Below are 13,947 nucleotides of genomic sequence, written 5' to 3' on the forward strand. Positions count from 1 at the left end.
GTACCACTGCTTCTCACCTGAAGGTTGTGAGACTCTCAGAAGTAATAGCTTAATTAAATAAACTTTATAGTTACACATTCTGTCTTCTACTTGTTGTTAAGGGATTTGAATGTATCGTAAAGCTCAACATATTTTGACACCAGAATTTTCCAAAGAGAAAAGGGGAGAAGGAATATTTTTTCCTGTTTTTTTTTTAAATATGAAATGATGAAGGTAGTTTTTTTTTTTTTTTTTTTTTTTCAGTATAAAGCCAGATCTGAGATTATAAAACGAAAGTGATTTTGTGTGCGATTAAGTGGGATTAGATAATTTAATTTGGGTCGATAATCAGATGCATGTTTAGAGGCACGTCGATTATAAACAGTTTCTGAGAGTTTGTGATTTATATCAGTGCTTACGAGAGAAAATACCATTGACGCAATGACTTTAGCAGGTAACTTTGAGTTCGTGTTAAAGGCAGATGCGAAAATGACTATGTTAGGAACTCCTTTGTTATCGCGCTGCCTGTGTGGAAACTTCCCTGTGGGACAGTGACGTCAGACGCGGTTTCCAGGTACGCTGCAACTCCTGACATCTTTCGAGTAGGTGTAATATCCCCATCATATCGAGTTGTTTCACCTGTTTCGGTTAATAGTGGAATTAGAATTAGCAGAGAGTGTAGCGAGATGGAAAAACTAGGGGATACCGAACTTTACTGGCCTGATGCGGTAGTCATCGCGGTCTATTTTATCGTTGTATTCGCTGTCGGAATGTGGGTAAGTAGGACATGTTTATTAATTTTTATTGTTAAAAAAAAATAACATTTATCGTGGAATGAGAAATCATGTACACCTGTCATTTTTTTTCATGTAATTATATGCAACTACGTTTTTTTTTTTAATTGATAGAAGACCTTGTGATTGTATGAACATACACGTACGAGATGGTACTTAATTATGTTTCAGATATTTTAAGTACGACAAATCATCCTAGAGGCGCTGTAACAGAAATGTATTTATCAGCAGCATCTATCGTTTGGCAATTTTAGTTCGTCATATTAGTTAATGTCGTTGTATCCGCGTTATTTATGAAGTTACGTATGATACAGGATTTAATGAATTAAATATTTTCCCTAGCAGTAACCTTTAAAATTAAGTTCGTCCACATTATAAAACCGGTCTTCAATAAAACTAGTCTACATTAAAAATGGATTACAAATAATTTGTACGGAAATGAACATTCGCCCAGTCTTTCGCTGATCTTATAACTCTGTTCAGACAATTTATGTTTACGTAAAATACGGGGAGGTTGATATTCCAGATATTCTAAGATTCTCTCTCTCTTTTTTTTTTTTTTTCTTCCCCGTAGCTTAGTTTTAAGTCCCTTCTGAAGTTGTGTGTCATGCTCTGCCCTTGAAACGAGTTGGTTGCTTAAACATTGCCTGTAGCAAGGGCAGTAGGAGATGTGATTTAGTAGATTCCACATGTCTAGCAGGTAATTTTTTTTTTTTTTTTTTTTTTTTTATACGGTTGGAATTCGCTGACCTTTTCCGTCATCAACAGGTTATTTTTAAGCATGCCAGTCATACGAACACAAGATCCATTATAGACTAGCTTGCCTTTTGAAAGAAATCTAAACAATTCAACCAAGAGTAGCCGAAATATTTTCATTCTATTTATTTTTTAAAGTTCAACCGACTTTTGTTTTTCCTCGTTCGGTACCTTCTACAAATAGTGGTGGAGGTGATGTAAAAAAAATATGTTTTAAAGATTTTTGTAAAAATCTTCAGCTCAGGAAGGAGCATTGTGCATTACTATGACTCTTCGACTTTTGATTTCATTCTATATGCAAATTTTAGTCATATCTAGAAATAAAGGACGTACGTATATTCCTGTCACTGACACAAATACGTATGGAGGCCTTGTTGTGTCAGTGACACAAGGCCTCCGTTGGTTATGATGCATACCGTCTCTGGTTTACACACTTTTATCAACCAAACTAACGAGTTCTAAAATGCCATCGTTTGGCTCAAGTTTATCAAATTAAAATTACGTAAAAAAAAAATTCGCCCAAGAGATAAAAGGTCCTCTTTCATATAATTTCAATTTGTGACCTGTGGGTCACAGATTAAATTATATTTCCATATTGAACATAAATATATTCTTGATACAACATCACGAGTGCACGCTAAAACTAATTCGTCTGCTACTCGAAGGAAATTTGCTAGATTACTAAATAATCACATATATACTGCACTTTCAAAAATATTTGAATATTAGCAATTATCAAAAAGATTCACATTTCATCAATAAATAAATGTTTGGTCCAGGTTTTTTTTTTTTTTTTTCCACCCGAATAACTTTTTGAAGATCTCTGCAAGGTAGTGGGAAAAAAAAAAAAAAACGGGGCTTTTATCCCGTACAATAAATAGACGTAGAACATATGCTATTTAAAAAAATAAATACGTAAACGACTTCTTACCCTCTTGTCCACATACAGCACTGATGAGCTACACCTTTTCTTACATCAAAAGGTGTTACGAGAATTTGCAAGAGAATTAGCACTTCCTCTGACCAAACTGTTTAATTTAAACCTCAGTTTCGGTTAAGTTCCAATATAGTGGAAAGAGGGGGAAATAATTCCACTCCATAAGGGAGGCTCCAGGACAAAAGTAGCAAATTCTAGGCTAATCAGTATATCAGGAGTGGTGGTTAAAGTTTTGGAGAAATTGATAAAAATTAGAATTCAGGACTCCTCCTTATACGTATATTAGGCCGAGTGGCCTGTTACATTCGTTTTAGGCATAGCCTATTACGATTTGAAACCGCGAACATCCTCGAGGATGGTGGTTCTCTGTGTGTCCTATGTCTGTGGATGCGTGTGTTCACGGGGTCAGTTTCTGTTCTGGGGTAAAAAAAAAACTCTACCTCCATATATGAGACTAGTTAACTCACCTTTCGTCAAAAGAGACCAGATAAAGGTTCCTCACGTCTTGGACGGAAATCGAGCCCAGATCTTTCCGACCGATAACAAGCGATTTCATAAAACTGCCAGTCTTTTGTAGTAGGAAACTTAATTTATCCGTCGAATTGCAGGCTTTACGAGAAGCCATGTCAGCCCAAACCATGTGAAATATACCTGCACTGCGACACCTACCATATTTCATGGGCGTTATCCCTCCTGAAGGTAAATACTGAATTCTTTAAACCGAAACAAGACTGAACATCGATAATTTGTCGGTCAATTGTTCCTATAAACTCTCTCCAGACATTCTGTAATCCAACTAGGACGGTTGTGCACCTTGGTTCCCATAAGGTAGATGGCAGAGATTTGTTTGCTCTGTTGCCCAGAAGTCAAGCCCATATTTTTCATGTGATTACAGCCAATATAAAATCATCATTCCACAGTATCCTTTCCTGGCATATTTATTTATTCATATGCTTTTTCGGAACCTCATCAATTCCAGTAAAAGTGTCATTACTTTTTATCAGTGACCGCCAGTCTTTCAGAATATCAAAGTGATTGAGCCAAGAGTTGACTCAATCACTTTCTGATTTTAAGCACTGATTATTTCACCATCTTGTCAGCCAACGATGATACCTCCCTAAAGTCCGTCAACTTCGAAATGTAGCTTGTGCCAACTTTCTTTGATATGCTATTCCTATATTTTTATAGCTCTTCCTGAGTTACCATGTGGCTTGCCCTGACCAACTGCTCTGCTGCATCGTGCACACTCTCGCATACTTCCGAAAGTATTTGGTTCTTATTTAAGAGAGTAAGAATGTTTATATAGGTTTTACAAAGTTAGCCTGTTTCATACGGCGGAAGAAGACTTGTTTTTCCTTCAGCAAAACAAGTCAACAGCCAGAGAACACGAACAATTAACAGATGAATACAGGGTGGTCCATAAGTCACGAAGGGATTTAAATATTTAATACCTTTTATTTATTAAAGAGATTTTTTTACATTGCGTAAATGCATCCCTTTTTCGGTTTCACAAAGACGGGTCCTTTTCTACAGCATGACAGCTGTTAATGTTTCTGGCTACAGCTCCCTAATTTCTACACGAATGTTCTCCTTCAGCTGTTGGATGATGTGGGGCTTGTTCATATATGCCTTTTCCTTCAAGTGACACCATAGGAAGAAGTCGGGAGCCGTCAGATGATTTGGAGAATGTGACAGCCAATTAATTGCAGAGCTTCGCGAAATTACATAATAATCGAATGCTGATTTTCAAAATAAAATGGCACGATTTTGGTTCGCTGTTGGGTTGTGAACTTTTCCATAATTAATTTCTCAAATGTTCCTTAGAATACCTTTCCTTCACATAGGCCTAATGGCCTGTTATGGAGCTATCCTTAGTCCTTCTAAACCGTACTTGTCAGGCGGATAAGTTGGCTTATCCGCCTGACAAGTACGGTTTAGAAGTTGCCTTGCAACACTTGCCTGCCGGTATGTGTCCTATGTCTGTAGATGCGTGTGTTCACGGGGCAGGTTTGCCTGCTTGCGGGAGGAAAAACCGTGCAGTCCACGCCCAAGACGGGCTTACTTGGCTATGTCTGAGAAAGATCCTTAAGCTCCTCACGTCGGCGACGGGAATCGAACCCAGGACATTCCTTTCCCAGGCATATAGTTGTGAAGCGCATAACCATTCGGCTAACCGCGTGGACCCTTAGAATACCCGAAAAAAAAAACACTTCGTGAGTTACGGGCCACCTTCTACATTTGTGAGGTAGATCAGAGACTGACCTCCGCAATGAGTCCTGGTACTTTGAAGGATGTCAACTCAAAGTGGAACACGGGAAAAAATTAGTAATAATCAAGTCATGTCAATAAGATCATATATGCATAAATTCACAAATGATGGCGTTTCAAGCTATCTTTGTGTGTGTGTGTGTGTGTGTGTGTGTGTGTGTGTGTGTGTGTGTGTGTGTGTGTGTGTGTGAATTATCGGTCTAATCTGTATCACTCAATACCTTTCTAATAATATAATACTTGATCGACATTAACTTATATCACATGACTACATTTCGGAATGTAAAGGCGTATAAATTATTTAATAGCAGCTACTAAGACAATCGGCACATTTGTTTGTTTTCAGCTTGAACAGTCATAACTCCTGTAGAGTTTTCGAAAAAAAAAAAAAAAAGAATTTTTGAATAAAAAATTCTGTCCCTTGTTGTTAAGCGAACAGAACTATGCGAATGGATGGTTCTGTTCGCACTGATTTAAGCTTTATTGGCACAAGGACAGCAAAGGTCATACTGCGTCATAGTAAAGGTAACAGGTACACACGGTATTAACAGTCATAAAGAGATAAATTAATAATTATTTACATATACATATTATTGAAATTAAGCAATGCAGTATCAACATATAAATAGAATTTATAATGAAATGTGTTTTGTATAAATTAATTCTTTGTAAAATGTTAACCGTCATGCAATTTGTCCGAGTCTGTGATAACATCCAAATATGACTCGCCCAGATAAGTAAAAATTTCATTTCTCTCGTGTGAAGTGCTGACCCACCAGAATATGACAAATTGTAAGACGCGTGTTGCGTTTTTCACACATAGGTTGGGTCACCAGCCTTCAGTAAATAAGAATATTTAAGTTGAGTGTGACCTATTCGGAGCCTAGCAAGAACAATTTCCTCTAGACTGTCAGTGCCATGACGACTCTCACTGGACAACTACCTTTTGATCTTATAAAATGTCTACAGTCTGTATAAACAGGAAAAAATATGAACTGATCTAGCAGCCACATCTGCGATATCATTTCCATTAATTCCAATGTGCCTGGGAATCCAGCACAACTGAACATCAAAATTTAAGGGGCTTCGTTTTGTACAACAGTTGTAACACCTCACAAAGCACTAGATGTGGATTATACATATGAGAAGAGATAGCTCGTGAATAACTTAGTCTGTATACATTACACTTTTGGGAGCAGGTGTTTCTGCACAAGTGCAAGCTGAATGATATGCAGTTCTGGTGTATCATTACTACAATCGAGTGGGATCTGATTAGAAAGATTAACATCAGCAAACACAGGAGTACAGCCAACAGAGATCTCTGATCTTCAACCATCAGTACAGATAGGCAAGAAATCAGAGTGGGCTGCTCTGTGTATTAAACTGCAGGTAGACGGATGAGGATGTAAGAGACTTCTGTAGTTAAAGTGAAAGGTTGGAGTGGAGTGCAAACCTGCCATGGAGGAATGATGTTATGCTTGGTGCAGGCAATGTTGTCAACCTTCGTGCTAACAGCTTGCATAGTCTCTTTAACAGGCATGCCAAAAGAAGGAAGTGTGTGTGTGCGCAAATAGAATCAGGTAGCCAATGATCTACAGGAAGTAGCCATTGTACTAGCGATGTTGCTGCTAAAGCTGTGTAAACCGAAGGAAGCTGCAAACTAGGTGAAATATGTTTGTTCTTTCTTCATTCACTTCTTCCCTTTTTTATATCGGCGGTTCAAGTCTTCACATTTATGAGCTACCTTTTAAATGAGATAATGATTTGTCATCCATGAAAATATTTGCCAGTGTAACTTATTATCATATATACTTCAATAACTGCGCCCCTCCATATTTGTGGATTTTAAATGATGCATAGTACCTATAACTGGTATGCTGTTCCCAGTATTTTTCCGTCTCTTAGGGGTGACTGTAAAATAGATAACAACTGAAACTGATATGTTTATCAGTTCCATATATCATCTGTAGGCTTATTCAAACAACTTGAATAATACGTGGGGTTGCTGTTTATCATGGAACTAATTCACTTTTTCTTCGGATGTTTTCTTTGACCAGCGTAGTTAGTGAATATTTCAAATTCCTCATAATGTAGTAGAATGCAAAACATCTGTCCGTTTTTAATGATGTTTTAATAACCTTCTTATAAGGGCGTTTTTAGCTGAAGGCGTGTAAGACAATCTCAGGTAATGGTAGATCATTGCCTGAGATTGTCTCCAATCTCAAGTAATGAGAGACCAATCATTACGTGCATGATTGGTCCTTAAATTGTCTTGGTCGCATCCAACCTCAATATATTTTTTAATATTTTGCATATTCCCTACTTCACGAGTAGTTTTATCTAATACTCAAATCCCGCTTTATTTTCTGTTTAACTTTTTAAAATTAGTTCTCTAGGTTTATTTCATTTATGTGACTGACTGTAAGATCGCTTATCACTAATTTCTTTTTAGTAATTAATTGATCTCAATGATTTTTATTCTATTGTCCTGTATAGCGCAGTCGGAAGTCCAAATGCCTTTTGACTGGAAAGATTCGCTTGAAGCATTCTTGAAACTATAACATTAACAGGAATTCTCAACGTAGGATCGACTACACCCTTCCTTCTTACTTCGCAATTGGCATAATACATTCTTCTTACGACCTCAGTTGTCTTATCGTAGTTTAGAACTATCTGAATGTCAAAGGTATCATTCATAGATGAGTCTAAGGACCCCTTGGAGTCGCTCGTAGTAATAATAATACATTTCAATCTGTAAGACTACACTACACTAAGCATCTTTTTGTATTAGTCCTAATATGCAATCATTCATTTGTAATAATATACATTAATTATTTGTGAATTTAAATTTGGAAGTGCTGCGCAATCGGAAGTTCCTAATCTCAGTTTAGAATCTAAAGTGTTAGCATCCATTTTATCCCAAATGTCATCTCAATCGTCATTATACAGTACTAGGTCTTTCTTGCTACATTCTTACTATCTAAGAAAATAGTGGAATATCATTGAAAACTGATTTGACAATAGTTCTACTATGCATCCATGTAAAGTAACTAAAATTTTAAAACTCGGTCTAGTTGGCGAAAGTCGCATAATCAATTTTATTTTATTGTATGGTGGGGAAACTACCTCGCTTATCGAAGTAGATATATATTTTTTTTTTTAAGAAATTACAATATCACGTTTCATTTCAAGAGCAGAAATTGAATTCGAAGTGATTTTTCAGTAGATTATCTTGCATAATAGGGAAATTGCTTAATCACGTATTCCATTTTGCCAATAATTCCTAAATTTTGAAGGGAACTTGTACAACTTTTGTAGGGAGATTTCCCTCCTTTGACAAGCCAGCTTAAATAGTTATTTCTTGCTACTTCGAGGGACGAAGAAACTCGACGAATATTGGAATCCTCTTTTTCATTTATGAGCTGCCAAATGCAATAAAACTTGTACTATTGTAGGCATGTTTAAGCTGCATTAACATGTTATTATTAGTTCAGTCGTCTGTTATTCTATTACTTGACAAACGAAAAAGGAGAACTGTTGTTTATTCTGTACGAAACTCAGTTTTTTTTTTTCATTTTACTGCGTTCATTTATGCAAATATATTAATAGAAATAACGCAGTTTGCTGTGAGCTTTCAACCGGAACAGTACGTCACAACTTAAACAGGGATGAGAATTACTTTCAGTTTTGATTTCTTCATTAAATGCAACTCGCATGTTTTCCGAGAAGGATGATTATCATAACGGGTTTGTCAAGGCATCGTCCAGTTTAACAGCAGAACTCAACAGAATAGTTCAAAAGAGAATTTTCCTCATTTGAATGAAATCAAAAGCACAGTGGTGTAATCACATCCTGATGGAAGCATGAATCAATTGCCACATTCCTCTCATGTTTTCTCTCCCTCCTCCCACGCTTCCTCCTCCCCACTACATAAGCACGAAACGCTCACTTGCTAATCGATTTAACGCAACAAGATATAATATTGGTATATTCATCATTAACAAAGTTTCGGTTTAATGTTACACTCTTGTGTAGCCACATATGGTATGCTAGGCTCACATAACTTTTAACTTTTGCCAACAATATTGAATTTAACATGGTATAAAAAGCTATGCCATTTTATGATAGTTCTCCCCACGAAAATGTAAACTCAAGGCATGAAACCATGGGTAAGTTTGAGGGTCACATAACAGTGCTCACTTCTGCTTCGCAGACTAACCATGGAACTTTTTCAACCTACTATATGCTTCCATTATGGAGGATGCAAGTCTTTCGCTGGGAGATAAAAATCATCTACCGCTTTAGTTGAAGGACACTGAATAAGTTAAGTCTGAATATATCAAGATGCCGATAGTCATTTCCTGCAAAGACTGAGTTTCTGGTTTTCATCAAGTAACAGTTTTAGGCAGAAACTAGAGTTTTTTAATGCAACAAAAATGGGACTAGCAGTTGCTATCGCAATGGTTGGGTTGTTATAAATGCGTTGTAACAACCCATCTGTGAGTGGTGTAAATGAAAAAGTGTTTAAGGTGTACAGATTTCTGCATAATGGCACCAATATCTACACAACAAATGCTGCATGCCCAGGTTTTTCTAATTTTGTATTGTACAGCTACTTCGCTAATTGAAAACCAGATGAAAATGGTCCAGAATTGGAATTAATTCGATAAAAAAAAAAGAATGAAAGCAATAGAATTTGATGTTGAAAACTAGAAAACTTGTAGATGGAATTTATTAGGTGTTTAATGTTTTCGCCATAATTTATAAATAAACTGATTTCTGATTCTATGTCCCGCAATGTGGCGTAATGCAGTTTTGCTTTCCAACAATGCGGCAAAATGTGATGGCGTCCTTGCATATAGGAGTATACTGTTACGTGTTTGCGTGTCAAACTAAAGGTATGTTCCGTACTCATGAAGCGACTCTGCCTTTCTTTCAACAACTACAGGCTTAACAGTGTTCGAGCGTGACCAAAATGCCACTTTCAAAAAGTGTTCTATCGCACTCAGGCGGTGTTAGGTTTCGCTTCGTTATACGACCACATATGCAGACTTGCACTCAGATACAAATAATACTTCCTGAGAAATATCAGTTTTCTTCCGAATCCTGAGTTCGCATTCTATTTTCCAATTAAAATTTGGGGGAATTCTTGCTTGTCTTGGTCATTACTCAACACGCAGATTTTAATAAACAATGACGACAGCATATTTACCTCGGTTCTCGTGAGCTTCGCATTTCCCGGAAAGTAAAGCACACCTTAGTTTCGAAACGGATGTCGATTCATGTAAATCCCACTAATGATCATTCCTTGCATCACTCTGTATTCGCTTCCTGATTTGGGCGGGAAATATGTCTACTATGGAAAGAGTTTGATATATAGGTGTCGACGAATGAAACAAGCGTGGGAAACTCTGTAGAGCATATTTTATGCATATATATATATATATATATATACACACACACACACACACACACACACACACACACACACACACACACCTGGTCGTCGACTTACGACCTATGCGACTTACGAGCACAAAAAAAAAAATATATATATAATAATAATTAATTAATTAATAATAAATCAGGCAGCTGCGCGTACGATAACTATGGGATACGATAGTTATCGTACGATAACTATCCCTCACATACACTCAGTCGCTTTCAAGCATCTGTTGCGTGTGGTGTATTAAATAAAATTATACTGAAATACTACCCATAGAATGTCTAGTAAAAGGAAAATGCCTTCATCTACAGATACGCCAGCTAAGAAGTCAAGGAAAACTATTGATTTAGAGTGTAAAATGAAAGTTATCCAGAAGTATGAAGGCGGAAAGAAAGTGAATACGATAGCACGTGACTTGAAGTTATCACATTCCACGGTATCGACGACACTTAAGGACAAAGAAAGAATTCGGGAAGCTGTGAATGGTTCCGCGTTTTTAAAAAAGATTTGCTTTGCATAATGTACGTGTCACAGGAGAAGCAGGAAGTGCAGATGAAGCCCAAAAATTCGTTGATGGTTTCGACTCTTTAATCAAAGAAGAAGGTTATCTACCGGAACAAATATTTAACGTAGATGAAACCGGCTTGCAATGGAAACGCATGCCTAATCGTACGTACATACACCAAGAAGCAAAAAGGATGCCAGGATTCAAAGGTTTTAAGGATCGGTTGACTTTGTTGCTTGGTGGGAATGCCGCGGGTTTTAAGCTGAAGCCTTTTCTCATTTATCGTTCAGAAAACCCTCGTGCATTTAAGCACATCAACAAGCACACACTGCCCGTTTACTACCGTTCAAACCCTAAAGCTTAGATGACTCGAGCACTGTTCGAAGACTGGTTCATGAACTGCTTTATTCCCCAGGCTCGTGAATATTGTGCGGAGAGAGGCATCCCTTTCAAGATTTTATTGATTATGGACAATGTCCCTGGCCACCCTCTTCATCTTGACGACCTTCAACATGATGTTAGAGTAGTTTTTATGCCACCTAACACAACCGCTCTCATTTAACCCATGGATCAGGGTGCTATTTCAGCATTCAAGGCTCACTACTTCAGAACGACATTCGCACACGCCATCGAAGCGATAGATTTTGATGCTGATTTATCTTTGCGAGACTTTTGAAAGCAGTACAACATTCTTCAGTGTATCAAGAATATTTCGACCGCATGGGAATGTGTAACAAAGAATTGTATGTCGGGAATTTGGAAACTAAAATGTTATGCGAATACATTTGAAGGATTTGAAAAAGGAGAGAAACTGGAAGTGATTAACGAAAAAAATAGTTAAACTTGCAAAACTTAAATTAGAATATGAAATAGAAGGCGTAGAGGAGTTGCTAGATTGTGAAATAAAAGAACTTTAGGATGAAGAGTTGATTGAATTGGAAGCACAGTGAGTGTCAGAAGAAAAAGCGAGAGAGGAAAAAGAGAAAGAAGAAGAGGAGCCAAAAAAGAAATTCACTGCAAAGAGTTTATCAGATTCTTTTTCGCAACTGAATAAAGCTCTCGCCAGTTTCGAAGCAATGGACCCTAATATCGAACGATTCACAAAGGTTGAACGTATCATTCAAGATGTTGTGTGTGTGTGTTATCATTGTGAGATATATGAAGGAAAAAAAAAAAGAAACAAATAGTTCAAACAAAGCTCAGCATGTTCCTCATCAAGAGAACATCTCCTACCTCATCCCAAGAACATGATTCTGATAATCCACAACTGAGCACAAGCAAAGATTAAAAATTGATTTTGTAAATTTCATTTGTATTAATCTTTACATTAATTCCAGATTGTATTTTTGTGTTTACAGTACAGTATGTACGGTATTATTTTTCACATTATGTACAATATACATAATTATAAATTTAAAAGATTATAAAAATAAATTATAAAGATGATAGAAAGGTTAACAAATATATGGCCGGCATACGACCAGATCGACTTACGACCTGTCAGCCAGAACGGAAGTCGACGACCAAGTGTATTTATTTATTTTTGAATAAATTGAATTTTGTGGAATAAGACAGAATCTTGAGGTCAACATGTTAATTACGCAAGAAAAATTGAAAATTCCCTAGCTGTTCGTTAAATCTTCGGTGGTAGACGCTGCAATTTCAAAACTCTTCATTTGTTTCCGTATACTACAGTTACTAACTGAAACAGAAATTGTCTCATAATAATCACATTCATGTTTGAGGTAATTATATAAAAAAATACTTTACTTTAATGCGCAAAAGTTATCATTTAAAGTGTAGAACCAGCGGGTTTAGTTCAAATGTAACTTATTTGGTAAAGAATTATAAAAAAAAACATTTCGGCTAAGGAACATACAGCAATGATTAAATAAAAAAAAGTGGTTGCTTAGCGTACGAAGAGCCTTACAGATACCTCTGTAAATAAAGCGAGTTGGTTTCACTGACGCAGAATGATTTCTTAATTCGGAGCATTGCTTATTTCGGTCTTCAGAAAACAATCCCCTCATCCGCAAGGGATACGTTACTTTGTTTTAACATCGCGGCTAAAAGGAGTGCGTGTTCTAAGATCATGATTTAAGCTTAGATCATGTTTCTTTTTACATTTATACATTGCATTTATATCTATACATTTATTTTGATTCTAGGAAACCAACACACTCTCCTATAGTCGTGAATACACTGACAATTAATACATGCATTCCAATATTGTTTGACATTCAAACCATGTAAGAACACTTTGAAGAAGTTTTACAAGTTAGCGTTTAAATTGTGCGTGTGTGTTGGGGGGGGAGAAATAGTAACTTAAATCGGAGAATGGCTGAAATTAACAAATTGTGTATTGGGGGGGGGGGGGAAGCAATGTATGGCAATGGACTACCACAGGACTCCATGCTTTGAACTACTGATATTTTTAACTTATACGAGTACATTGATATAGAATGTAATTTAAACAAAGGGAGTGGAAGAATGTGTCATTTGCTGATGGTTCCAAAGTTGGGGGTGATGTAGAATAACTACACTATCCCTTCAAGAGAGTTTAAATAGTTTTAAATATTTGTCCATTGTGGCCAGTGGTGAGCTATAAGGGGTTCTCTGTTAAATTTTTCACAAATTTACGAGCCCCTTGTTCTTCTTGTTTACTTTTTTAATTTTTCAAAAAAAAAAAAAATAATAAAATAAAATTTGAAATATATTAAGCGACAAATTCATACGGTAACCTAACAAAAATTAGTCTATTTGGCAGTGCATAGATTATTTGGAATTTGACCTATTAGGTGGAGAACAGAAGTGCTATCGGTTCTACTAATCAGACGAGTTAGGAGGAGGCGTTGAGATTTTGGAGTAGTGATGATGAGGGTGAATTTGAAGTCTGAGAACGTGTGGCAAAGGTATTGAAAATGAGCTAATCGCGACACTCTTTCAGTTGTGCCACTATCTAAAGCACTGATCCACCACGGTTCGATTACTGTGCACAGATTTCGATTCCTGGATTTAGGATAGGTGGGATATGAGGAAACATCAAAGAGAATTCCAAGCACAATAGGTAAGATGATATTAGAACTGGAAGTTAAATTCAGGAGATTAAGGGCCTGAATGTCAGAGTTTATCAATGGATATAAGAGAGAAAGAAGTGCGTAAGTTGAAAGAATTTTATGGATAATCCCAGGATAGATATCTCGATAGGTGATAACAGGGAAAAGAAGAAAGGGAATAAGCCTCTATTATTTGCCACTTCCCT

At 36.6% G+C, this 13,947-nt stretch overlaps 1 protein-coding gene across 1 annotated transcript in view; it reads left to right on the forward strand.

Moving 5' to 3' along the window:
- Positions 1-634: 634 nt before the first annotated feature.
- Positions 635-13,947, forward strand: part of LOC150094159 (sodium/glucose cotransporter 4-like) — a 63,647-nt gene continuing 50,334 nt past the window's right edge. The window contains exon 1 of the mRNA XM_090411989.1: positions 635-755. Within this exon, the coding sequence (XP_090268115.1) occupies positions 666-755 (90 nt within the window). The 5' untranslated portion in view covers positions 635-665. The remainder of the gene's footprint in view (positions 756-13,947) is intronic.

The sequence above is a fragment of the Typopeltis vanoorti genome, chromosome 22 (genome assembly GCF_054136105.1).
Source record: "Typopeltis vanoorti isolate ZY-2024b chromosome 22, IOZ_Tvanoo_1.0, whole genome shotgun sequence".
NCBI lineage: Eukaryota > Metazoa > Arthropoda > Arachnida > Uropygi > Thelyphonidae > Typopeltis > Typopeltis vanoorti.